At 45.8% G+C, this 26,785-nt stretch overlaps 1 protein-coding gene across 1 annotated transcript in view; it reads left to right on the top strand.

Annotated features, from left to right (window-relative positions):
• Positions 1-26,785, top strand: part of LOC121286123 (mucin-5AC-like) — a 181,153-nt gene that overhangs the window by 38,303 nt on the left and 116,065 nt on the right. The window contains exons 21-30 of the mRNA XM_041203111.1: positions 4,056-4,194; positions 6,449-6,553; positions 8,897-9,085; positions 10,967-11,206; positions 11,302-11,458; positions 14,102-14,227; positions 14,517-14,658; positions 19,655-19,686; positions 20,695-20,769; positions 23,293-23,334. Coding sequence (XP_041059045.1) covers positions 4,056-4,194; positions 6,449-6,553; positions 8,897-9,085; positions 10,967-11,206; positions 11,302-11,458; positions 14,102-14,227; positions 14,517-14,658; positions 19,655-19,686; positions 20,695-20,769; positions 23,293-23,334 — 1,247 coding nt within the window. The remainder of the gene's footprint in view (positions 1-4,055; positions 4,195-6,448; positions 6,554-8,896; positions 9,086-10,966; positions 11,207-11,301; positions 11,459-14,101; positions 14,228-14,516; positions 14,659-19,654; positions 19,687-20,694; positions 20,770-23,292; positions 23,335-26,785) is intronic.

The raw sequence follows: 26,785 nt of genomic DNA, 5'->3' as shown, positions 1-26,785 counted from the left end.
TGGAATAATCAGACGTCATGGCGGGTTGGGGGGTGAGGGGGAGACAATTTGGCGTGAAGGGCAGAAATCAGTTTCACGCTGGCTCAGCAGGATCATCCGATGGTGTCTGCCATGGCGGAACCTGGAGGCCAGCGTGAACCCGATTTGCATCCCGGTAATAGGATGCAAAGTAAGGCCCGAATGGAATCGTCCGCCCATGCCAGATTTTCCCTTATACCGGCAGGAAAACATGCCGGTCCAGAACATGTCTAGACAAGTGTGGCATGCAGAAGTCGGGACTTACCTTTAGGGTCTTGCTCAGGTCATGGACATCTGAGGAGAAGATGATGCTGGAACCCTACAATTAACGAACCCCAGAAAAACATGTGAATCGCATGCTGGGTGGATTCACGTGGACATGGCTGTATTGCAAAGCAGCTCTTGGAAGGTGGGAGGTCTCCATTGATGCTTTAGGTCTGGTTTGGAACATCGCGGTCTTGGCTGTGGGCTGCTACGGATCATCGACGAGCATGGGGAAAGGAAGGTCCAGCTGTGAGTGGGAGAGGGAGGTGTCGGGGGGGGATGTGTTTGGGAGGGGTGACGAGGGTGTCACAGGGGAGAATGCAGCAAGTGGGGAGGTAGGTGCAATGGGGCAGGAAAGTGTAAGATTGTGAGTTCAGAGTAGGGAAAGGTGTTCAGGGGATGAGGGAGTTCAGAAGGGGGAAGGAGCTCAGAGGGGGAAAGATGTCTGAGGGGAGGTGGGAGTTCGGGAGGGGGAAAAGGAGCTCAGAGAGGGAAAGCTGTCAGGGAGTAGGAGGGAGTTCGAAGGGGGGAAGGGGGGGGAAATGTCCAGGTGACATACAAGGGAGGAGTTGGTGGAGTTAATGGTTGCTTCGTGGAGAGCGAACTGAGGGTGGGCATGGGAGGAGGGAATGGTGAGTAGAAGATGGGGGCAGAGGGAGCCGGAAGGGTGGGAGGGTCAGGGTGCGTTAGTAGCGGTTGAAGGGATGGTGAAGGTGGTTGGTGGGGACTGAGAGGCAGACACAGAACCTGGGGATGGGATGGACGAGGTTGTGGAGGTCAATGTGGTTGGGGGTGGGATTGTCAGGAAGGTAGGGAATGTGCATGTTCACCTGGACTTCATGGAAAAACAAGGGTTCTGGCTGGTAGGTGACGGTGGGGAGGTGGAAGGTGATGCCGGGGGGGGGCCAAGTGATGGGGGAAAGGATGTGGGTGACTTGGGGAGGGGAACAGATTGGGTAGCTTACGAGAAGCTTGACTATGACTATGTTTTTCAAATCGAAAGTGAATGAAGCTTCAGTTGGATGGGCACAGGTGCTGCATGGGTGTGCAGTCAATGGGTGGACAGGGATGCGGGTCGGCTCAGATGGACAACCGAAAGAGAACCCCAGCAGGCAGCATTGAAAAAGCTCAGGACAGTGAGGTGAGTGTGATGGCTGAAGGCTCTGCGTGCGTGGGAGAGTGCTTGCACAAGGCTCCGAAAGGCCCTGCCACACACACACACATTTCTCCCTCCCAAATCACTCGTGGCCTGGCTACATGCAGTGAACTGTTAGTGAAGGGGATGGAGTGGGAGGACTCGTGAAGCCTGTCAATGAAGCCGACAGACAACATTACACATTGTTCAGTGAAAGTGAATATATTTTCAGATTATAAAGTGACAAAATGTGTTCACCTATGCAACCACTTGTGATCAGAATTTCTTAACTTTTCTAGGCCTCCCATTTCTTCCAGATGCTGCTCTGACACCGGAATCAGGGGTGGAGACAGCTTGTGCAATGGTTGGCCCTGTTGCCTCTGATGACTTCAGTGCAGGGCCTTTGGAAAGCCAAGGCCTTGAGGGCCCCAACTTGCTTTGGCTTGTGGGTCAGCTGTTTCCTCTGTGGTGACAGAGGACAAGGTTGAGGGGTTCACAGGCAAAGTGGACTTGGAGGGAGCAGACAGCCTCTGAGATTCCTGAGTGAATGACCCAGGGGTGCCCAGCTGCTGATCCTCCTCCATTTGTGTGCCTCAGGGCCCTAGCCTGACACCTTGAGGGGAAGGAATACCGGGAGGGCCATTGAGGTGCCTCGTTTCCCTCGTGTTGCCACTGCAGGAACTCACCAATGGCTATCACAATGGAGTGCAGTTCTATGCACATCTACAGGGCCTCCCTGGTTTCTGCCATCCTTCCCAAGGAGACCTCCATGAGCGCACATGATGGTACCGTTTCATCAGAGAGCAGACAGACGTACTCCTCTGACTTGCGAATCACTCTGAGGGCTTCCAACAGCTCTGTGTCATGTTCCTCCAACTTCTGCTGACTCTCCACGATGAGTTGGAAGGCCAAATCCAGAGACTTGTCATTTGACTCAGACCTCACAGGTGCCTCTTCCACAGATGTCCTCTGAGTGCAGGGGTTCTCGGAGGTGTGGGTCTGTGCTGGTGGAGGGTGTGGGTGAGCGCTATGATGGGCCTTCAGTTAGGGTGTCATCAGATTCTTCTTTTGTGGTGTCTTCTGGGCTTGAGTTGAGGAGCTGGCTTGGGAATGCCCTAGGCTGCCTCCCAGATGTACCTGTAAAGCAAGCAGACATAATTAGTGCATGGCAAGGGACTGTGGAACAGGGGAACTCACTCACAGAATGGCTCTGATGGATGTTGCACTGCTGGATCCTCACTTGGTTGAGCACTGCCGACCTTACTGTCAGCACAGGAATGGTTCAGATTATCACCAGCCAGCTGGATGGCTCTATTTTCAAAGCCTGTGAGAACCTTGAGGCTGGGCATTCTTCCACCGGTCTGTGACCTCTCCGTTTTGTTGTGTTAGCTTGTGCTGCATGAATGCAGTTGGAGAGAGTATAAGCAGGATGTCTGCCAGGCCAGATGAGAAGGATGTCAGGCATGTGTGGGTGCTGAGTGATGCTGTGGATAGGATGAGGACATGATCCACAGGGCAGATGAAGGTGTGTTTGAAAGAGTGAATGGTGATGTCCCTTGAACTGGCAGTGAGTGAGATCCCTGTGGATGTGTGATGGGTTTGAGAATGTGTGAGTTGAGAGTGATGAGAAGAGTAACTTATCCTGGCAGAATGGAGGAGACCATTCATATGTTTTCGGCGCTGGGGTGGCTGTCCTCTTTTGCAGGGCATTGGCGCTGACTACCTCTGCCACTGCCGCCCATGCTGCATTGTTGACCTTGCTTGCTGGTCTTCACCCAGAGCAGGGCTAGAGGATTTCACGGTAGCCCTCCACTGCATCCAGTAGGCACCGAGGGAGGTGTTATTAAATTTGGGAGAAGAATGTTTCCTCCCTTTAATAGCCATGACTTTCCAGCAGCTTCTGAGGCCTTGCAGAGTGCTAGCTCTGTGCAAGGGCGCCCCTTAAATATGGTGCCCGGATTACTGATGGCCTGAGGTGACGGCAGGGCTGGCGAATCCGAGGCTGCCCCACCAGTGATCCGGCATGTTGCCCAGGAATGCATTATTAATGAGTTGGGAATGGGACGATATTGTGTGAAAAGCCGCCATTGCAGCCGGCAGGTAAAACATCTTCTTTTCCCGCGCATTTAGTGTAAATCAGGGACGATTCCATCTATTGGATCAAATATCACTGCTGCGTACTGGATATTTGACAGGTTGAAAATTATGATTCCAAATAATGGGATTTTCAAAATATTGAAAGAAATCCAGAGCTTTGGGATGGAGCAGTCTTCAGACGTAAAGTAGACAGAAGGATTCTCTGGTTTAATAGCCAAGTCTAAAATAGCAATGTTTTTAACAAAATATTTTTCTTGCATCCTATTTTATGTCATATTTACCGCTTAAGCAGTATCTTTATCAGGGAGCTATTGAATATGAAAATAATTTAACTTGCAAGCAGAGTTTAAAGTGATTTTGCTCATAAGTAATTTGGCCTTCCTTCACTTAACCACAACAACAACCACAACTTGCATTTATATAGCACCTTTAACATCACAAGATGCTTCACAGGCGAGTTATTCGACAAAATTTGACGTGCCCTCCATATCCACATCTGAAAGGCATTATGGAACAATATGACTTTTTTAATATATTGCAGCACCTGCAGAGCCGGAAAATGGCATTGTACTACCAACCCATGTCCAAAGACCTGTCAGGTTCATGGAGATGGTCAATATGTAACCTTCGACGGAAAGAGATACATGTTTGATGGCAACTGCGAATATGTTTTTGCTGAGGTAACTGAATAAGAATAAATGGTGACCTAAAATGCTGTTCTCATAGGTAACTATATCCACTAAGGCTGTATTTACATAGCCTAAACTATGTTGACATAGATTTCGCATAAGATTGCCTGCAGGCTCCCATGTCTTACAAGCAGCAACATATTGCAGGTACACATAGATATCTCTAAGCTACAAATCCTAGTGGTGACAAATTGGATTACTTTTTATTCCTTCAAATTATTCTATCTCTTGGTTATATTTTCTCATCCTTCACATCATGTAGAACATTTTCCCTCTTTCCATTTTTGATTTTGGGGTATAGGAGAAGGATTGAACATGTGTAGGTTATTGATCCAAAAAGGAAGTTTACAAGATATCCTGTTATTCCGGTTTGTGCCAGCTCTTTGCCAGAACAATCAAAAATAAATGAAAATAATGTAATATGTATGGAATGAACTTGGATTGTGATAAAAGGGGTCTTTGTGTATTTTGTTGCTCCAATATTTCCTCCAAAACATTAATCCCTTCTTCTGCTCTTCTCTTCATTATCATCTATTTTACTTTTTTACTATAGCCATTTAATTACACTTTCATTGCCATCGATTTCCCTTTGCATCCCCCTTCATTTTCTACTGTTTACTTTCCTCTCACTGTCCACTGTCACTCTTTCACTGTCATCCACTCCATCCTCTCCTTTCCATCCACTTCCTCCTTCCAAATCCCCTTTGTTAGTTGATCTGCTTGCCTCCTCTTATTGTATTCTATCTTTTCCCTCCAATCTTCTTTGCTCTGCATTCCTTCTCATCTGTTTTATTCTGACCACTTCTATACTGGTGGCTAAGGCACTGGACAGGTCTCACTCCTCCCCTTTCTGCGATTCCAGTGACTGGAATTGCTGTCTCTCTTGATGGTAGGTGAGAATTCCTTTTTTCCATAAGAGTTAGTAGCAGCATGAAAAGGAGGAGAAACATATACACTCTATAAGCTCCACTCCTGCTCCTCTTCACCAGTAACGTCAGAAACCATCAACCCATCTTAAAACTTTTCTGTCTCAAGCTTTGGGCAACTAACAGTGTCAGAAAACAGTACCTTTATCAGCCTTCAATACCCATTCCAAATGATGTGATTGGTTTTGACAGCCTCCATTGTGTGAACCATTAACAAGCCAGGGGACAGTGTTTTGTGTTTACCAGTAATACCCACAGGGGATCAGTGCTTGGGGTTTACCTGTAATACCCCCAGGGGGCAGTGATTGCTGTTTACCTGTTATACCCCAGGGAGGCAGTGTTTGGGGTTTACCTGTTATACCCCAGGGAGGCAGTGTTCACCAGAGGGTGGTGGGAATCTGGAACTCACGGCCTGAAAGGGTGATAGAGGCAGAAACCCTCATAACATTTAAGAAGTATTTGGATGTGCACTTGTGATGCCATGGCATACCAGGCTATAGTCCTAGTGCTGGAAAATGGGATTAGAATAGTTAGGTACTTGTTTGACCAGTGCAGACTCAATGGGCTGAAGGGCCTTTTTCTGTACTGTAGACCTCTATGACTCTATGGGCAGAATTTTCTGCCTGTCGGGCAGGCGGGCCTGACCCAATCTCCGGCAGGCGGGAAGCCGATCCCCGCCAGAGAAGTGGGCGCCGCCGCCATTTTACGTGGGCGGGCCAATTGAGGCCCGCCCAGCGTGATGTTCCCCGTGAAGCGCTGTACGCTTCCTGTGCGGGTGGGGGGTGGGTGGGGTGGGGGGGGTGGGGGGGTGGTGGGGAATTCCCCAAATGCAAGAATGCGCTCTTTTGCACATGCGCACATCTCCCTGAGGCTAAGTGCTGCCTCAGGGAGATCGTTTACACTTGTTCCAACATTAAAAATAGAAAAATAAAAAAATTCTTAACATGCCCCCTCATGTGACAATGGATCTCCCGACATCACCGTGCCCCATTTAAATTTTCAGGAAGGCGGGGGCACAGCCAAATCAGCTGCAGGCCCGCCAACCTGTCAATGGCCAACTGAGGCCATTGACAGGGTCATTGAAACAATTAAAGGAACTGCCCGTCCAACCGCATCATTTTACGCATCGGCGAGCGGGCCCCACCACCTGCTCGCCGACGGCAAAATTCTGCCCTATGACTCTATGATATATAAGTGGAATAAGTGACTGCCAACATCAAAAGCTGAAGGTTTGCTTGTATGGGTGCATGATCAGAAGGAGTGAAAGCATTTTATGGTTCCGTAATTTCTTCCATTTTTGCTTTTAATTTTCTCTTTAGGATTATTGCAATCAAGGACATGGGACATTCCAAATATTAACAGAAAGTGTTCCGTGTTGTGAAAATGGTGTGACATGCTCAAGGAATATCAAAATTTTACTTGCGGTCTGTACTTTTAAAACTTTTGGTTTTTGAACCACTTCTATGTACTCTAACTGCATATCCATAGAGCATGGGTAAATGATGTCCCCACAGGTCCACCCAGCATAAAGCTTTCTAGCTGGCTTATATTTTAGAGAAGCTCAAGGACAGCTCACCTCACCCAACCGCATTATCTACATTGACTCAGTATTACTGCTGCAAAATATCCTGATCAGCTGAAATTAATACGAATTCCATTCATGTTCAAAGGTGAAAAGGTTTTAATCAGTAAAAAAGCAATAATAATCACATTTCTCAAACAAACCCCAATCACAGCTCTGAAAAATTTACTTTAACAGCCTGTTGCACCCCAACAGAACCAACTATTTCTGCAATCACACTGCTGAATAATCTCTGAAAGCTGCTTTTGTAACATAGGCATAGTAAAATAAATCCTCCAATTATACAAAAGAAAATAGCCATTAGAAATTCCTTCGAGAAATTTCCCATACATCATCCAGAACTCAACAGTGTCACTCTGGTTGTGCAATGTGGTGGACTAAAAGTGCCAGAATGCTGCTTAAGGCTGTTACATTGAGCTGGACAAGAGTTTCTGAACAGGTGGTGTAACTCTCTCTGTGAATGGCCAGCTTGCTGCCAAATTGATCCAGAATTTGATTTCAGATTTCCAGCATCCGTAGTATTTTGCTTATACTTATTTGATTTTTAAACCTTTTTATTGTTCCCAATTCATACAACACATTTGAGAGGGGTGAAGCATCAGGGTTTCTTATGATTTTCAGCAAAATAGGCCATACACAGAGCATGCCGTGACTTTCTGTAATCCCTTTGGAGTGGAGGAGTGGAGGAGTTCCCATGCTGCCTTATGAATTCCCCACTTCCTCCTAGGCTCCAGCCACCACCACCTGCTTTCTGCCAATTTGCGTCCTTCACTCTGTCTCCCACCCACACATAGGAATGTAGGCCCCTCGAGATTGCTCTGCCATTCAATTAGATCATGGTTGATCTTCTACCTCAATGCCATTTTCCTGCACTCTCCCCATATCCCCAGATGTCTTTATTATCTATAAATCATTGATCTCTGTCTTAAGCATACTCAACGACTGAGCCTTCATAGCCTTCTGGGGTAGAGAATTCCAAAAGATGTACCATCCTCTGAGTGAAGAAAATCCTCCTCACCTTGGTCCTATATGGCCCACCTCATATTCTGAGACTGTGTCCCCTGGTTCTGCCTTGGAAAAGGAGACCAAAACTGTATGCAATTCTCTGGGTGTTGTCTCACCAAGGCTCCATACAATTGCACCAAGACATCTTTACTCCTGTACTCAAATCCTCTTGCAATGAAGGCTGACATACAATTTGTCTTCCTAATTACTTGCTGCACCTACATGCTAACTTTCAGTGACTCATGAACAAGGACACCTAGGTTCCTTTGGACATCAACACTTCCCAATCGCTGACCATTTAAAAAGTACTCCACATTTCTGTTTGTCTTACCAAAGTTGATAACTTCACATTTTTTCATATTATATTCCATATGCCATGTTCTTGCCCACTCACTAAGCCTGTCTAAATCCCCTTGAAGTCTCTTTGCATCCTCCTCACAACTCACATTCCCACCTAGTTTTGTGTCATCAGCAAACCTGATAAAGATTGTGAATAGCTGAGGCCTAAGCACTGATCCTTGTCGTATCCCATTAGTCATAGCCTGCCAACTTGAGAATGATCTCTGTTTTCTGCTAGTTAACCATTTCTCAATCCATGCCAGTATATTATCCCCCAATCCTATTTGCTCTGATTTTATTTACTAACCTCTTGTGTGGGACCTTATCGAAGGCCTTCTGAAAATCCAAGTACACCGCATCCACTGGTTCCCCCTTATCCACTCTGCTAGTTAGATTCTCAAAAAAAAATGTTATAGAGGTTCAAAGATAGCTCTCCCTAGCTGGTCACATTTTATGCATCTATCTGTTGCCAATTGCTGCATGCTCTGGGCTTCAAAAATAGGTAAAAGCTACATGTCAATATACTTTCTTGAAATGTGATTAATTTAATCTGAACACATTTTTAAAAAAGCTATGTGGAGATGAAAGACAACAATGAGGCTGGCTAGAGAAGAAATGGCAGGAGAAATACTTGAAAATATATAGAAAGATTACAGAATGAATTAGACACTGAGATGGAGAGAAAGGCACCATTACAGGGAACGGCAGTTTTTATATCTGTATCAATAAGCATTATCATGGCAGATTAACCAGCAATATATTTTTAAAATGTCTGTTTGCAATGCCCAACTGAAATCATAGAACAAATATGATTAGAATACATGAAACTCTTTAATTTTAGGGTAAGGAATTCATTCTAACAGATGGCAGAGTGGTTCAATCTGCTAAATTCGGTCAAACCCAGTGCACAGATGATTCCTATTCACTTCACACTGTTGGACTCTATCTAATCCTTACATTTTCCAATGGGATCACTGTGATATGGGACAAACGCACAAGAGTTTCAATCACACTGGATCAAAGGTGGAAGGTAAGCATGATTTGAAGAACAGATGTTGATGCTTGTATTAATTTATTAATATGGGTAACAACTAGTAAATATGAATTAACCATTATTGGAAGCAAGGATTTAATAACTTTGAGAAATAAATAAATGTTACATTATTATGTACAATTATAAATGGATTAATGCCTTTGCTGAAGTAATAGATAAAAGAGTTTCATTAGAAAGGTGGTAAGCTTCTGTATATTAATATCAAGGTGAGCATTTGGGCTGTGTGTGTATGTGTGTGTGCATGCTTGCGTGTGTGTGTGTATATTTTTCTGTTATTGCTAATTACAGATATTTTTGATTTTATTGTGCAGTTAACACAGAAACAATTTACTTTCATTTTTTTTATTGGTTCGAAGTGTAATATATTGAAAGCAGCTGCAAGAATACCCCACTATCAACTTCCTGGGGGTTACCATTGACCAGAAACTGAACTGGACCAGCCATATAAATACTGTGGCCACAAGAACAGATCAGAGGCTGGGAATTCTTTGGCGAGTAACCTCCTTACTCCCCAAGGCCTGTCCACCATCTGTAAAGCACAAGTCAGCAGCTCCAACAACACTCAAGAAGCTTGACACCATCTAGGACAAAGCAGCTCCCTTGAGTGGCACCCCCTCCACCACCTTAAACATTCAGCCCCTCCACCACTGATGCACAGTAGCAGCAGTGTGTACCATCTACAAAATGCGCTGCAGCAACTCAACAAGGACCCCTTGACAGTATCTTCCAAACCCCCAAACTCTACCACCTAGAAGGACAAGGGCAACAGATGCAGTGGGAACACCACCGCCTGGAAATTCCCCTCCAAGCCACACACCATCCTGACTTGGAAATATTTCGCTATTCCTTTGCTGTCACTGGGTCAAAATCCTGGAACTCCCTTTCTAACAGCACTGTGGGTGGTACCTACACCACATGGACTACAGCGGTTCAAGAAGGTAGCTCATCACCACCTTCTCATGGGAAATTAGGGATGGGCAATAAATGCTAGCTCAATGCCAGCGAAGCCCAATAAACAAGAACATAAATAAAAAAGAATCCATTTGACTCACTTACATTGAAAAGAATATTTTAACCTCAAAGCCAATTAAATACAGGAACAATTTTTCTGGCAAGTTAGTGACTAATAAGGTGTTAACTACTGAACAGATTCTGAAGTGGAGTGGAATGAAACCAGCATCTCCAGGGTACCTCTTTGCTGTAGTGACGGATTAGGCCCTGAGTCTAGATTCTAGCTGTTTTAATGCTATGTCTGCAGAGTCAGTATGAAGGTCTTGCTAGTCAAAGTATGAAACAACCCTGGCAGAAAAATGTCCACAGCAGAGTGTAAAATTGAGCCATGCAGAACTGAAATAGTTTGTGTCTGTGCTGAATTAGCCAATTTCAGTTGGGTGATGGTAAGGGGACCACAGTTATTGTCCCGGAGAATGGAGCGAATCCACCAGATTTCTGGACAGATAATTGAAATTAGGAAATTTAGGGAGCAAAGAAGTAGAATTAGTTGGAACATAGGAGGTTCTTTGAAGTAAAGACTAAAGAGTTGGAAGAGGCAAAACTGAGGCAATACAGGGCTTTTTCATGAATTCATGTTGGAAGTGGTCTTTGGTGGGCATTGTAATTCCACAGAAGTTCTCCTGGTCTTCAATTCTAAATGCAATAGGTGGAACTCACAGGGGAATGGAAATGGAGTCTCCATCGTTCTCCGTGGGCATGGGGGTGGGGGGGTGGGGGGGGTGCGGGGGAGGGATGGTGGGGGTTTGTCAGTCTCCTGAGCTACAGCCAGAGAGCAGAACTCCCCTGTGGATTTTTAGGGCTGAGATTTTTTTCAATAATAAATAGATGCATTTTCTATTGCAGAAAAAAGTATGTGGTCTGTGTGGAAATTTCAATGATGATGTTGCAGATGATCTAACAACAAAAGGGAACTCTGTGGTGACTAATGCTGTAAGATTTGGAAGCAGCTGGAAATCATCGCTGTCTTGCTCTGATATTATGAATCAAACATTCCCTTGTGACAGAAACCCATATTGTTTAGCATGGGCTCAAAGAAAGTGTAGCATAATCAAGGATGCGGTGTTTCAAAAATGCCACAAAAAGGTGAGATAGCGTTCTTTTTGAAACAAATAAACTTAAATCATTTTAAAGCTGTTTGTAAAGTCACTTTCCAATCTTGTGGTGATATATTTTACCAGGTTGATCCTACACCTTTCCATGACGCTTGTGTCCAAGAAGCTTGTGCCTGTGACTTGGAAGGGAAATACCTGGGTTTCTGTACCGCCGTAGCAGTGTATGCAGAAGCTTGTAATAAAGCTGGCGTTTGTATTGACTGGAGAACCCCAGACCTGTGTCGTAAGCATTAAGACTGATTTTAATAATGGATAAATTGATTCAATAATCATTATAATTAGTTAAGCTAAAGAACAGATATATGTAGTTATGCAATGTTCATTACATATTATGTTCCAGAACATCCCTGAGGATTTACAATAATATTTAGAGTCACAAAAGAAATTTGTTCTCTGTTGTACTTGTTTTTACATTAATCTGTTATATATCCCATCCTACTTAAGGAGCGCATGCTACAAATGTCAGATTTGTTCTGGATATTCTCTCAGGTTCTGGATCTGGAGTTTATCTTCACTTTTCAGTATCTGGAGATGCAGTAGTGTTATCCAGGGTTGTAAAAATAAAGCCCCCTTGTTATATGAGTAGATGCTGAAAACTCTGAAAAATAGAATGATTCACACTGTGGTGAGATAATGCTGTACCTCAACTGTCCTTCCTTTCCCACTCCTTCCTGTCATCTCTTGATGCTCCCAATGTCCTAGCCTGACTGACTATTATCTTTCCCTTTTTCCTCATTGGTAACCTGCGCTGTATAAAAAAATCCTTTCTTTGAGTTCTCAACATTGACATGAGAAGTGACTTTAGTTTCTTTGAAGAGTGTACTGTGTTTTAACTTAGGTAATGACAATTAAATCCACTATAATGTCTTTTCAACACCGTTCTTTAACATCCATTACAGAGTTTCCAATCCCTAGGACTCCCCCATACAATACTTTTACTCCCAGCAACACCTTTCTCCAACATATTCAAGTTCTCCCACTAATTTCCCAGTATTCCCACCCCAACACCGCCCATCGCCATTTCCATACTACCAGTACACCACTAACTAGAGCTGCAACCCTGGAACCCTCCTTTCCATGAAATCCACACACAACCCCTTCATCCCAAACCATAACACTCCTCCACCCATAAATGTATACACTGATAACCTATCTTTCTTTATCATCTTCCTGTAGATCTTCAATATTTTTAAAGGCAAGAAACGAAATACAATCTAGCACTAAACATTTAATAATAATCAAGGGGACTGATTTACAATTTCCATGAAAATTTGAACCTGAAAATACTGCTAACACTGCCAAACAAAAGCAAAATTCAGTTATTCAGTCGCATTAAATCAGTGGCCGTGTGAGTATATTGTATATCAGATAGCATAAAACATTGGCCTGAATTTTGTGCAGTGGAGAATGAACAGAGCTAACCGTTCATTACATTTACACCTTTCCACAGATTTTTTATGGGTTTTTGCATTGTAAATTGTGCTAATTGGGCACCCATTTCAGTGCAGTGCCCTCTACAGAGCATCCAACACATTTGTAACAAGCAACTCTGTGGGCTGCATCTTCTGGTTGGTGAGGGGGTGGGGGGGGGTGGGAACTGCTCGCCGATGCATAAAATGACGCAGGGTGACATTGGGTGTGCGTCCAAATGTCACCCTGTGTCATTTAGATTTTCAGTTCGGTGGACTGCGTGCCTGCCAAACTGTCAAAGGCCTGTTAAGGCCATTAAAAAAGTAATTAAATTGATTAATGGACCTGCCCGTCCAATCTTAACGTTGGCGGGCAGGCAAAGAGCTCAGGCGGCCTTCAGAAAAAACATGAAACCTCATCCACGGTCAGGATGAGGTTTCATGAGGGATTTAAAATGTTTATAAAATGTTGAAATAAAAGAAATTGACAGTGTTACATGAGGGGACATGTCAGGAATTTTTTTTACTCATCTTTATTGACTGTTTGAAACCTGGGCCAATCTCCAAGGCAGCACTTTGCCTCAGGGAGATCTGTGCACTCTTTTTTATGCATACGCAAAAGAGCACACTCCCGGCTTAGGGAATCCCCCCCACCCGCCTGGGGAGCGCATAGCCTGGCGAATGTCACACTGGGTGGGCCTTAATTGGCCCGCCCACATAAAATGGTGGTGCGCCCCTGACCGGAGAAGCTGATCGGAAACCCGTCCACTCGCACCTGCTCCCACACAGCCCCCCCGACGGGGGGAAGATCCTGCCTTGTGTCACGTTAACCTGTTAGATTGAAGAAGCTGGCCTGAGCCACGGTCAAAACCAGCAAAAAAATGAGACAGGCAAAAAATGGAATTAAGAGAGGGAGATAAAAGAAATAGAAACAAGTTAAAACTTTCTACTTAAAAAACTCCAGCAATAATTAAATTGTGATGGAATGAGACTCCACATATGTAAAAGTTAATTTTCAATGTCAGAGAGATTTTTGGCAATAATTTAAAATTTACTTGCACTGAAATGGCTAATTCTTATTTTTCTCTGGTGAATTTAGTGGGTAACTAATGGGTAAATGCCACAACTTCATGCCCTTTGTGTGCTTCAATGCCATGCCTCTCAGCAAGATACTGTTAGAGCAAAGTTTCTAAAGCCATAGGGCATCTCCTGATTTCCACTTATAATTGCATCTGTGTGTATGCTGGAAGCTGTTGTCCAATTTACAATTTAATAATGGTAAGCACTGATAGCCTCACCATCGTTCTTCACACAAAATCTGGGCCAGTTCAGCCTTTGACTTGTCATTAACAACACCACAGGAAATACACTAATCGTGTACAATAAATGACATGGATTGATAAAGCTGAAACAAATCACTGATAGTTATAGATAACTATTTTCATATTACATTGCAGCTGTGTATTGTGATTATTATAACACTCCTGGTGAATGCAGCTGGCATTATCGGCCATGTGGTACATTAACAGCAAAAACGTGCTCGGACCATTATATTGGAAAGAAGTTCTCTGCAATACTTGAAGGTTTATTATTGCTCTTGCTTTCTTTATTAATTTTTTTGTGCATGCTAAGATTGATTTGTAAATGATGATCATGCCAACTTGGGTTTATCCAGTTTTATAAATATGAAATGTTTAGTAATTTATATAACAAAAACGGACATTTAAAAAAAATCCATGGGATTTGAGATATTTAAAAGGTTGTCATTTTTAATACTTGTGGAAAAATTAAGACCAAATAATATGAAATGTCTTCATGAAACATTCTAGTAAATTATGATATACTCATATTATCACCTTCTATTAAACATAGGTTGTTATGCAAAATGTCCAGAGAATGTTCCTTATCTGGATGAAAACACAATGAAATGTGTGAACTTATCTGAATGCAGTTGCTATTATAAGGGGAAAATACTGCAACCAGGTGAAAGAACAAGGAATGACTGTGAAGAATGGTATCTATGAAAATGAATTCAATTTTTGGTTCTTACTAGCTTTGAATGAAAATGTTTGATCTAATGAATACATTTTTCTATTAAAACAATCATCTGTAAAAATGATTAGAAGGGAATGTTTATTTAAATATACAATTAGATGATACCATAAAGAATTACCTAGTACTGGAGATCTGAAATTCAATTCAACTCTTATGAGGTTATTGGGGTTGGAGATGAGGCACCTTGTTGGGAGTTCCATTTCTCTGTGAAAAGCTAATTTCTTCAGGAAATTGAAGAAGGTCATTTCAGTTTCGAAACGTCAGGTTGGTTTGATAAACACGTTTCTTTAGAAGTTTTGACGTATTACCATTTTGACATGTTCATTTGATGCTGCAGATTTAAAGGGCAGAATTTTCCATTTGGCTGGGGCGGGGAGCGAGAGCGGGCATGGGCAGGCGCAGACCCGATTGCTGCCCGCGATCGGGTCTGTGGCGCCATTTTAAGTGGGCGGGCCAGTTAAAGCCTGCCTAGCGTATTTCCCAACTCCTGAGGATAGCGGGAGTGCACGGGCAACGGCGGGCATGCACAGACCCCCGGGTGCAATGAGGACCTGGCAGTCTGTTTAAAAGAAGGCCTGGCAGCCTTTTGTAGGCTGCTCACAATGGCCACTTCCAGGCTGCAGCAGAGGTGTTCGGGTGAGCAGGCCTGGCTGAAAGGTAGGCCAGTGGGGGGGGGGGCCAGTCTGCCCCTCGCTTTTCTGATGACTGCCTTGCTGCCCTCCTCAAGGAGGTGGCAGCATGGCGGGAGGTGTTGGTCCCCCAGGACGGGAGGAGGAGGCCCCCCCACATGACCAAACATGCCTGGGAGGAGGTGGCAGAGGTGGTGCGCTCCTGCGACGTGGTGCGATGCATCTGGATCCAGTGCTGTAAGCGTTTCAATGATTTGTTGAACTTTGGCAGGGTGAGTACCATGTTGGCAATGGGCATTTAACGCAGCAGGCGGCCTTACCCTCTGCGGCACCGCACCCCGCACCCCCCCACCCCACTCCAAGTCTTAGTCTTGTGACTACATTGAATCATTGAGGGCATTTTTCCTTTGCTGGGTGGGCAAGCAGATAGTGCCCATGCTGAGGTCAGCCTGAATGGGAGGAGATGAGTTTTCCCCCGAAGCATGTGTTGATCTGAGTCCCACATGACTGGTTTGGGAGCAACCTGGAGGAGCTGCACCCAGGAGCAGACTCACAGCTCCAGGACATGTCCTAGTCAGGGTGATGAGATGGTGGAAGGGGAGATTCAAGGTGGCAACGAACCATCTGCTGCCCTGTATGCTGCACGTGCTTGCGCCTCCTTGCTATGGGAGGAAATACCGTGTGTTTCCTAATGTGATGTACGCAGAATGTGTCCAAGGGGACAGTGGGGGAGGGGGGGAGGGTGGGGAGCAGGCCTAGCATCTTTGCCTGAGTGATCAGCAACAGTGGAGTGAGGAGGCACTGGAGGCCTGATATCTCCCACTCTGATTGGGGTGGGCCGTGCGCGAACAGAGTCCATGTGCAATTTGCCCTAATCAATGCTCTTCTCTCTTTTTCAGGAGAAGAATGCTCATAATGTGGCCAAGCATGTGAGGACTGGAGGCGGCCAGGCACAGCTCTCCATGCTAAGCCGTTTTGAGCAGGAAGCCCTTGAACTGGAGAGGCGCCATGCATCCAGGTCCACTGGTGTCTGTGAGGCTGGGGTGGCACGGCAAGGTATTTATGCCCAACAGTGAGGTCCGTATTGCCCTCCCAACAGCCAAAGCACTGATGATTGTTAAATTAGTTATTGTTGCAACATTGCTGGGCCGTTGGTTATGAAAGGTTGAGAGCATAATGAGCTGGGGGGAGAGATGAATTTTGTCATTGTCTGCACGCTAACTGATCAATTGTCATTGTTCTTTCTTTCAGCACCATCAGAGCACGGCTGGGAGGAGGAGCAGCTGATGCTCCCTCTCACATCTGAGGGGCCTGAAGTCTCACCAGCGTCACACCATTTCTGCGAGGCAGGCACCAGCGCAGATACTAGCACCTCGGTGGGAATTAGAACAACAGCTAGTGTCCCGGGGCACAACGATGAGGGCACTTCACACTTGCTGGAGGAGCTGGCAGAGACAGAGAGCCCATGGCACCAGCAGTCAGAGGACTGCAGGGGACCAGGCATATGCTCAGTCAGTGCCTGATGATGTTCCTCTGGAGTCGTCCATGACACAGCAAGAGCAGGAAATGTGGCTGGTGTGCGGGAGCATCTGGGGGAGATACATGAGGCTTGGCTTGGCTTGATCTCTGTGGTGGAGGAGTCCAAGCATACACTCGCCGAAGCAAAGAGCCACATGTCCGAGCGTCATGCATCCTCCATGGAGAGCGTGGCGACTTTCTTGCAGAGCCTACTCCATGAGACCGGCCAGGGCTTCCTGGGGATGTGCTTTGACCAGCAATGGCAATGACCTCAGCTGGTCTATATCAGTGTGGGAGATGGTGGGGGCACCGAGCTTCCCAGCTCGTTGCACATCCATCCACGGTGAGCAGGGAGGTCCAGGGCAGCAGCTGCCTGTCATCTCTGTGGGCTCCTCTCAGGGCGCTCTGGATGAGGGCACCAGCTCCTCCACCCCTCTCCCAGTGACCGTATCATCCAGTGAGGCTCCAACGACTGGGGAGATGCCAGCTGTGGAACTGGCAGCTCCTTCCCAGATGGGGCCAGCACAGGCTCCATGGGCCAGAGGATGCCCGCCAAAGTCATCAAGGCCAGCAGGACAGCAGAGTCAGCAGGCTGTCTCAGATGCTACTTCGAGCAATGGGGCAGCATCAAGATGTAACGCTCGTAAACAAAAGCATAAGACACATTTGGCACACCATGAGGTTTTCACAGGTGCTTTTGTATGAGCCCGAGATTAGGTCCTTATGAGTTCTTTTTGATTATCAACACTATTGGTTTCTCTTTGTGATAACTTCTTCTACTTCACACATTAAAGGCAGATGTGTGACCATGGCTGAGGGTGCCTCGTTTCTTCTGCATGTGTATATTTGAGAAAAGTGCAATGAGTGATTTGTTGGACATTCAACTTTACGTACAAGGCTCTTAGTTAGTGCTGCTGACCTGGCAGATTTTGCACTTAAGTGTCGAGTATCGAGGCGGCAGCCCAGGCTTGTCCTGGTGATCCATCTGTATTGTGCTAGCTGAAGGTCCATTGGATTAAAGCCTCCCAGGTGTCCCAGCCTCCCTGGAGTAGTCCTGGGTCAGCGTCTACCCCCTCAGCATTTCCCTGTGTGTGCTCATCCTCGGACTCACTGCTGGACTCATCGTGTGCAGCCGCAGACACTGCACCGATGTCTTCATTGTTCATTGTGTCCCCACCTTTCCAGCGCAAGATTGTGGAGAGCGCAGCATGGAGCCACTATCACCGAGACATGATCTGGGGGGTACTAGAATGCGCCCCTGAGCTGTCCAGGCACCGGAAGTGCATTTTGAGAAAACCAATGGCTCTCTCCGCCACAGCCCTTGTGAAGGCGTGTCTCCTATTGTAGCGCTGCTCAGCTTCTGTTCTTGGATGATGGAGAGGTGTCATGAGCCACTTTCTGTGGGGATAGCCCTTGTCACCCAGCAGCCAACCATCCAGCCGAGCCGGAGCACTGAAGAGCCCCGGCACCTGGGAGTGTCTGAGGATGTAGGCATCATGGGAGCTGCCTGGGTATCTTGCACAGACTTGTAGAATCTGCATCCTGTGATCACACACTATCTGCATGCTCATGGAGTGGAAGCCCTTCCTGTTGACAAAGGCACCGAGCTCACCTGCTGGCACCTCGATGGCCACATGTGTGCAGTTGATTGCACCCTGGACACGAGGGAAGCCAGCAATGTCCGCGAAGCCACTGGCTTGTTCTATCTGACTTGCCTGGTCCCAATGGAAGTGGATGAAGGTCAGTGCATGTCTGAATAGAGCGTCTGTAACCTGCTTGACACAAGTGTGGACAGCTGATTGGGAGACACCACAAAGATCACCCACCGAGCCCTGGCAGGAGCCAGAGGCATAGAAGTTGAGGGCAGCTGTGACCTTCAAAACCATTGGTATGGGGTGTCCGCTCACACAGTTAGGGGAGATCTCAGGCCCAATCATCTGACAGATATAGTTGACTGTCTCCCTTGAGAGACAGAGCCTCCTTCGGCACTGCACCTCAGACACATTGAGGTAGCTGCTTCGCCGCCTGTTTACCCTGGCAGCAGGATAGTGGCATCTTCTGTGGCTCCTCCTGCCTTGGACTACCTCTTGGCCCTGCGTCCCTTGTGCCTACACCTGTCCTCCCAAAGGTGGCTCCCCTGGAGGCTGAATTTGCACTCCTGGCCTCCTCCCCCTTCTAACCCTCCCTTCCTCCTCAGAGGAGCTGCCTCCAGTGGACAGATTGGCTCCCATACCCAGGCTAAGGGAAGGCTTCCTGAAACCTGCAGGCCCAGAAATGATTCCTCACTGCTGAGTGCTGACCTGAAGGGTAAGAGTCCAGAGAAAGCAGCTGGTATGCGTTCTGAAGTACTGCAAATTACACAGGCAAGTTTGAAAAACTTTCACCAATGAATATTTCACAGAGCAGATTCACGACCCCACTGAGCCGACCCAAAGATTACATGGGCGCCAAAAAATTGGCGTCGATTGAAGACTAAAGGGCCTTAACTGTCCCGTTAATTAATGGAGGGCGCGTATCAGACATCATCGTGTGCCTGCCCAGCGAAATATTGTGATGGCGCGTGGTGACGTTGGGACACTTGCCTGACATCACCGCGCGTCAGTCTACGTGCAAACGTGCGGGCCCCCCCACCATACATCAAATGGAAAACTCTGTCCTAATTCGTTTTTTATGATAACAACCATGGACAAGAATGTAATGAAACATCTGCTGAAGAAACATTTCTAGTGGTAATTAGCAGTTGAAAAAACAAGAACTTGTTTATCCAGTTGTTCCAATATCATAAATCTACTTTGCAATCTTTTCTAGTGAATGCAAGGATGGGAAAGTCACATGTATAGGTTAGTAAATTTTGAAATATTTAATGTGTAATAAAATGAATAGGTGCTATGCTGCACTTGTTACATTCCTACATAATGGTGTCATTAATGGTTTTCTGTGGTGTTTAGAGGATTATTGGCTTGGAAAGCATGCAGGCTAATGACCTCTGATGCTGCCAGAGTTGACAGAGTCAGAGGAGGTCAGCTCATTAAAATATCCCTTAAAGAGTTTCAGAGTTAGGCCTATTACTCTGCTAGGCAAGGGGCAAAGGGAGTGGGAAATTGGTCCATGTTGTGGCCATTTGCTAAACAGGGACTAAAAGAACTAGTTTACAGGTGCAATATACTATCCCTAAGGGCACCCAGACCTTTTGAATTATCATGCAGCGTAACCAGTGATATTTAAAAGTGGCCCCTCAAGTCTTCCAAGAGAAAAAATGTCTACCTGATTCTCACAAGCTTCACACCCCGGTGCAGCATTCTGCTGAGCAGAAGTTTCCTCCAATTCAACGTTGGGAAGACTGAAGCCATTATCTTTGCTCCCAACTCCAGACACTGCTTTCTAGTTTCTGAGTCAAACCCTCTCCCTGGCAATTCGATCAGATGAAACCAGTCTTTTCCTAACCTTGATGTTGTACCTGACCCCAGATACAGTATCAGTCTTTTACATTGATCTATATGTGGAGCTGGGGAGAGCAGGAGTACTCAATCCAGCTCCATTGCTTTGCTGTGGGCCAGTAGCAACCCATGTTTAAAATTTTTCAACTGACTTTATAATTGTGGAGTACAGAAAGCTTTTGTCTTAGCTTTCGATCTTCAAAGGATAAGGAAGTAGAAATTTGTCCCTCCTGTAGTGCGAAAAGGGTGGTATCAGATTAGCTGCTGTTTATACTCAGCATCTGGTATTTAATTCCATCGAAAGCAATTGAGCTATCAGGGGTTGTGTAAAACTGTTTTGTGCCACTGCCTGAGATGAATTTCTACACCAAGGATTGTAACTTATATAATATAATATATATTTTGAAATAGTAATAACTACAGAAAGCACAACGCCATTTTCAGAAACATCACCAATCGTAACTTCTTCTACAACAACCTTTGCAGGTAATGGTTTCCTCCTATGCAATTAAAAATAAGAGTTTAATTTTCTATAGTATTATGTTGCCCATTCTCTTGTTTTAATAAGTTATACGTAATTTCTTTTAGTTCCAAAAATATAATTTTATTGGAGAGATTTTTTTTCATATTCAGAACGGTGCTAAAGCACTGAACATTAGACCTGCCCACCCCAACTCACTGCTGGAGCTCACACAAGAAGAATGTTCTCTTGGACAAGGTTCTTGACAAGGGCTGTCCCTTGGATTGTACCCCACCTTCAGGAGAGGGGAAAAGATTGGCGGAGAAAGGAGAAAGCCCAGATCTTCCGGTCTACAAGACTCCTCGGAAGTCCCAATGCAAGCACTCTGCTCGAGTTGCCCAGGAAGTTTCAACTTCCATGGGCAATTCCCATGCTCCCTGGGACCCTTTGAAAAAGTCTCCAACTCTGAGTTACAAATGGAGACTTTGGAGGAGACTTTGGACAGTTCCGATTTTAGTTGCCTGGATTATCACCCAGGAAATATTACAAAGGAGAAAACTATGTCTAACTCCTGGGTGAGAGGAGAAAACTATAGAGGAGATGTGCAGGGCAAGTTTTTTACGCAGAGGGTAGAGAGTGTTTGGAATTCGCTGCCAGAGGAGGTGGTGGAAGCAGGTACGATAGGGGTGTTTAAGAGGCAGCTTGACAAATTCATGAATAGGATAGGTATAGAGAGATACGGACCCCGGAAGTGCAAATGTTTTAGTTGACGGGCAACATGATCGGCGCAGGCAAGGAGGGCCGAAGGGCCTATTCCTGCGCTGTACTTTTCTTTGTTCTTTGTTCTAAATATACAACTGACCCTCCGACCCTCCACTGACACCCCCCACTGCTCTGCTGACAACCTCCCCTAACCCTCCAACTTCCCCTGAACCCTTTCAACTCCCACCGAACCTCCTACTCTCCCTGACCTCTCGACCCTCCAGCACTCCTCGATGCTCCCCTGATGCTCCCCGATGGACTCAGGCCCTCTGATGCCACCGGACAGACCCCAAACCTCTGCCCCCGACCCTCTGACTCTTCCCCCTGGCCCCACCTGATCTGACCACACCACTCTACCATCCTGTTACCCTAAAACCCTACCCAGCTGGCACCCTACCCCCTTGCCACCCAGCACCCTGCACCCCAACATACCCCCTCAATCATTGACACACTGAAAAGCTATTTAAATGTCCCAACGCTTTTCAGGTTGTTAGTGAATGAAGACTTACCAAAATACAGCAGCAAGTGCTGTAAAAATGGTGGCAGGCTTGGCACCATGACTGCCACTCCTCGGAAGATTTGGCCATATAAGTTTCAATACTTTGAGAAATTAAGGAACTTTTCTATCTTAGTGGCCCTGCTAGGTACTGGAGGTGTGCTGCTCCCATGACAGGAATGGTCCTCACCATTTTGCTAACCCAGGCCACTTGTACGGCCCTGTCCAGGCCTGCAATCAGATAATCTGTTCACTTTAAAGGTACATGTACTTGCCATAAAATGTAATCAATACTTTAACTATTTTTGGATTTTTTTATTGCTGTTTAGCACCATCCAAAACAACAGTGATGACAACACCCATATCCACTACAACTTACAAAATTAGTAAATTAATACTAAGTTTTTCATTTAAAACAATTAAGATGCATTTACTATGAAATTATATTCCACCAGATGTTCATACTTTTGTATGTTCCTACTTATCAAATATTAAACTTTTTATTTCAGATATCTAATATCTTAATTTAATTAATGGAATTTAGGCCCACTCATTAACAATGTAGACTTCAAAGTTGTAAATACAATCTGTTCATTTAAGTCTGCAAGCTGTCACAGGAAGACAGTTTGTCAGGGCTACGTGATAACAGGTACAGACCTATCTTGGATGTTCTGGCCCAGAAATTCTCCAGACTCTTCATCAGAACAGATGCACAATGAAATGAACCTTCTTTCTGCTACTTGGGTCTTGACAGGACCAGGGATGGAGTCATTTGAATAATCAGGAGGATGACACATACCCGTAATGGCGCAACAGAGATACCTGCCCCATTGTGTTTCTGGAATATCAGTGCAGCACTTAGCTGGAGGAGCCCTAGGCCCTCATGAGCTGAAGGCTGAAATGCATATTCATCCCTTGCAGGGAGCGTTGACCAGCCAGTTAGAAATTTACGTGAGGAAATGTTATTTTTGGAGATAATAATAAAACTGCAGATGTGGGAAATCTGTAACAAAATCAGAAAATGTTGCAAACGTTCAGCACATCAAGCAGCAACTGTGGAAAGGAAAATGCTAACAGTTCAGAAATAACCTTTATTACAATGTCTGACAATGTTTTGAAACATTAACTTTTGAGAGTTTCCAACTTACATTCGTTAAAAAAATAAGGAAATCTAATTACTAGCAGAGGGGAGTACTGTCCTCATCATTTGTGCCTACAGGTGAAACTCTCAGCAGTGTAGTACTTCAAGTTGGACTGTAATAGTTCTAAGTGTTTTTTGTTTCTTCCTCAGAAGAAACAACTACAACAACAAAGTGGGAAATAACCACAACTGGTAAGTGATGTCTTCCTTCATAGAATAACACAGCACGTAGAAGGACATTCAACCCATCGGGCTGGATTGTATCTCCGGGGGTGGGAAACAGATGTCAGGACTGTTTCTGGGTTGTGAACCTATCCCCAGGTAGAAACAGTTACTCATCTCTGAATTTGCCCAAGATGGCCAATTCATGGCCAGAGGGCAGGTTCACTGTCCAGTTGAGGGTGGTGGGTGTGTTCTTGAAGCTGGAGGGCTGTAATGTAAGGTAAGAAGGAGGGTGCTTCAACAGCCCTCTCTTGAATTTTTTACATATTTAATTAAAAAAATAGGTTCAGCAGCCAGGCCACCACTGTGAAGGATAGGGGAAACCCTTCTATAGGGCAAATTGTGGCTGATCCTGCACCCACACAGACAAGGGAGGGCCTTTAGGTGAGTGTGGAACACTGGCCTCCGTGGCCTTCTGCTAGCTGTCTAATTCGAGACACTTAAACTGACCTGTCACAGGCAGGAACCTAGTCAGCCTCCTTTAATTGGCCTCCTTTAGCTGGGGACGGTGGTGGTCTAGTGGTAATGTCACTGGACTAGTAATCCAGAGGCCGTGGCTAATGTTCTGGGGACATGGCCGTAGGTGGAATTTAATTCCAATTAATAAAATCTGGAATTGCAATTTAGTCACGTAAAACTATGATTGATTGTTGTGAAAAACACCTGGTGCACTAATGTCCTTTAGGTAAGGAAACCTGCTGTCCTTACCCAGTCTGGCCTGGGACTCCAGAACCACAGCAATGCAGTCAATTCTTAATTTCCCTCTGTCATGGCCTGGTAATCCATTCAGTTCAAGGGCAAATAGAGATGGGTAATAAATGCTGGCTTTGCCAGTGATGCCCACATCCCATCAAAAAATAAAACAAGTTTCACTCTTGAGCCATATTGGTTACACACCATATACCGATGGGTAGGCTAGCTGGCTCCCAATCCCGCCTCTGAAAACTGGCCTGGAGGTGGAATGGGGTTAGGGAACTAGCAGGCAGGTGGGGTTGTTATTAACTACTCCCCAGCTCTGAAAATTCAACCCCTCCGGCAGAATTTTCCCTTCTGGAGACTAAGTGTGGTGGTGGGCAGGAAACGGAGTGATTCCTGCTGGGCAGTGGGAAGGATTCTGGCACCAGATCTTCCACTTTTCAGCTCATTATTTATGTATCAGCGAGGAGCTCATCGAATCTCGTGGCGAGGTGGGCAGGGATTTGTCTGCCAACCTGATCATGCCGGCCTGGGAGGAGGTCGCCAGAGAGGCCAGCACCTGTGCTATTCAAAAAAGGACCACCCTGCAGTGCAGGAAAATAATGAATGTGCTCTGCCAAGGTAAGTGAACCTTCTCCTCACTCCAAACTCACAATCTCATAAGGGCTTCAGGCAGTCTAAGGGTTATGATCAACAGGGATGTCACACACTACCAGCAGATGTCACACACTACCAGCAGATGGGACACCAGCACTGAATGTATGCTGGCCGCTTTGAGATCCCTATTTTGTGTAAGATCCTGCACAAGTGGCGTCTTAATCCCTTACTGGGGAGGGCTCAGCTTACATGACAGGCATGTGTGCTTCTGAGCAGCTGTTTCATCCGTGGTGCACACAATCAATCCATCTGTCTTAACGCAGAAGATGATTTCCCACAACAAAAGAGAGAGATCAATGACCAGACAGGGGATGCCGGAGTTGAAGGCACTGTCCCTCCATGAAGAGCAGACCGCGAAGCTGGTTGGAGAGGATAGGGATTGTTCCTGTGTGGAATGTGAGTTTGGTCTTCCCAACAAGCCAGTGAGGGTCCACCCATTATACAGTGGTAGTATGCAATAAATGACAGTGAGTGATCTGTAATGTAGGAGCCTGCCTAATCAATCACTAATGATCTCTTGTCTCTATTCCGGCCACCAGCAAGAAAACGTGGAGGGAGATTTCCAGCAAGTGCCTTGGCCTCAGGCTCCAAACCACCTCAGATGAAGATTCTGATGAAACATCCGAGGAAGGCCTGCCACTGCATTCACCTGCACCCTCCACCAGCAAAGATAAACACATCTTGGGTGATCCTACTTCTAGAGTATATTCAAGTTCACAATCTGATGATCACCTTACAGACATGGGTCCACAGCAGGCTGTGACAGCCAAGATCTCTGACACTTGGAGAATTTTTGGAGGCCAGCTCTTGCTGAGTCCGAGTCCTATGACAAGCCTCTGGAATTGGCCCTGAGAAAAATGTTGGAGGTGCAAAAACAGCAGGGGAACGTCAGGCAGAGTTGTCAGAGCTGTCGACAGACTGGAACGAAGGATGGAGAAGTCCGTCCATGTTCTGTCTGATCTGTCATCGCTCTGGTATTGAAGTCTCCATTGGAAGGGTGGCAGTCACCTTGGAGACCCAGGTCCAGCAGTTTCTGCTGGATTTGCCCTCGGACTTGCACACCATCACTCTAGCCATAGGTGCATTCCAGCAATGGCTGGGTGAGAGGGAGACAGGGCATCTTGACCTCCCTCCAGGTGCCCCCTCTCAAACAGACAGGGAGGGGCCCTCGGGCATCCAAAGGGAAGAGGAACATCAGCCAGACACCCTGAAGCCATCTACCCAGGAGTCTCCAAGGGTCCAGCCACTCCAAATCCCAACTGCCCATCAACTCCAGCAGATCAGGCTGAGAAGGGTGCACCTACCCCAGAGAAAGAGAGCTTTAGCAGGATGGGGACTCCAAGCCTTGGGCCACCAGAGGACACCCACCAAAGTCATCTTAGGCAACAGGGCATAGCAGTCAGTAGGATGCCTTCATTTCTGCTGTAGATGTTAGGGCTGCGCCTAGACATAGTGGTAAAGTTAAGAAAATTAAGAAGTTGTGAATGCACAATGGTGGCATGGGTGTTTAAACACTGTATACATTTCACTTCTGTAAATGTATTTTGCTTTTATCCCTCTCCAAGTCTCGGCTAGTGAATAGCTCATGAATGCGTTGTAATGTCCCATGTTCCTTCAAAGGTACCAAATGCAGCCCCTGCCACCCCCCCCTCAACAATTATCTCCCATCTTGTCCCTCAGTTCCATGAGGTCTCACTCAATTTCATCACAATCATCATCGCTTTTAGTTCAACATTAGCGACATGAACAAAGGCAGTTCCTAAATGAAAATGAAGGCTGGACAATGCTCATGTAAACCTTGCACCTGAGGCTCACCTTATGTGACCTCATGAGAATTGTTCATGGAAGGTTAGTGATTATCCTGATGCTACCATACTGAAATGTGTTCTTTGTGGATGTTATAAGTGTTTATCGCGACCTATATTGGAGGCTTTTCACCCAAGTGCACTTTGCTATGGTCTTTATTTTATGACTGCGATGTTTGGTAAAAGTATTAATCATCATCAAGCATCATAGCCTTTCATGCCACCCTGCAGCATTATTTTGTCTCTGCTTTTAAGGCTTGACA

This window comes from Carcharodon carcharias, chromosome 13 (assembly GCF_017639515.1).
Source record: "Carcharodon carcharias isolate sCarCar2 chromosome 13, sCarCar2.pri, whole genome shotgun sequence".
NCBI lineage: Eukaryota > Metazoa > Chordata > Chondrichthyes > Lamniformes > Lamnidae > Carcharodon > Carcharodon carcharias.
This window is presented reverse-complemented; position numbering and strand designations above follow the sequence as displayed.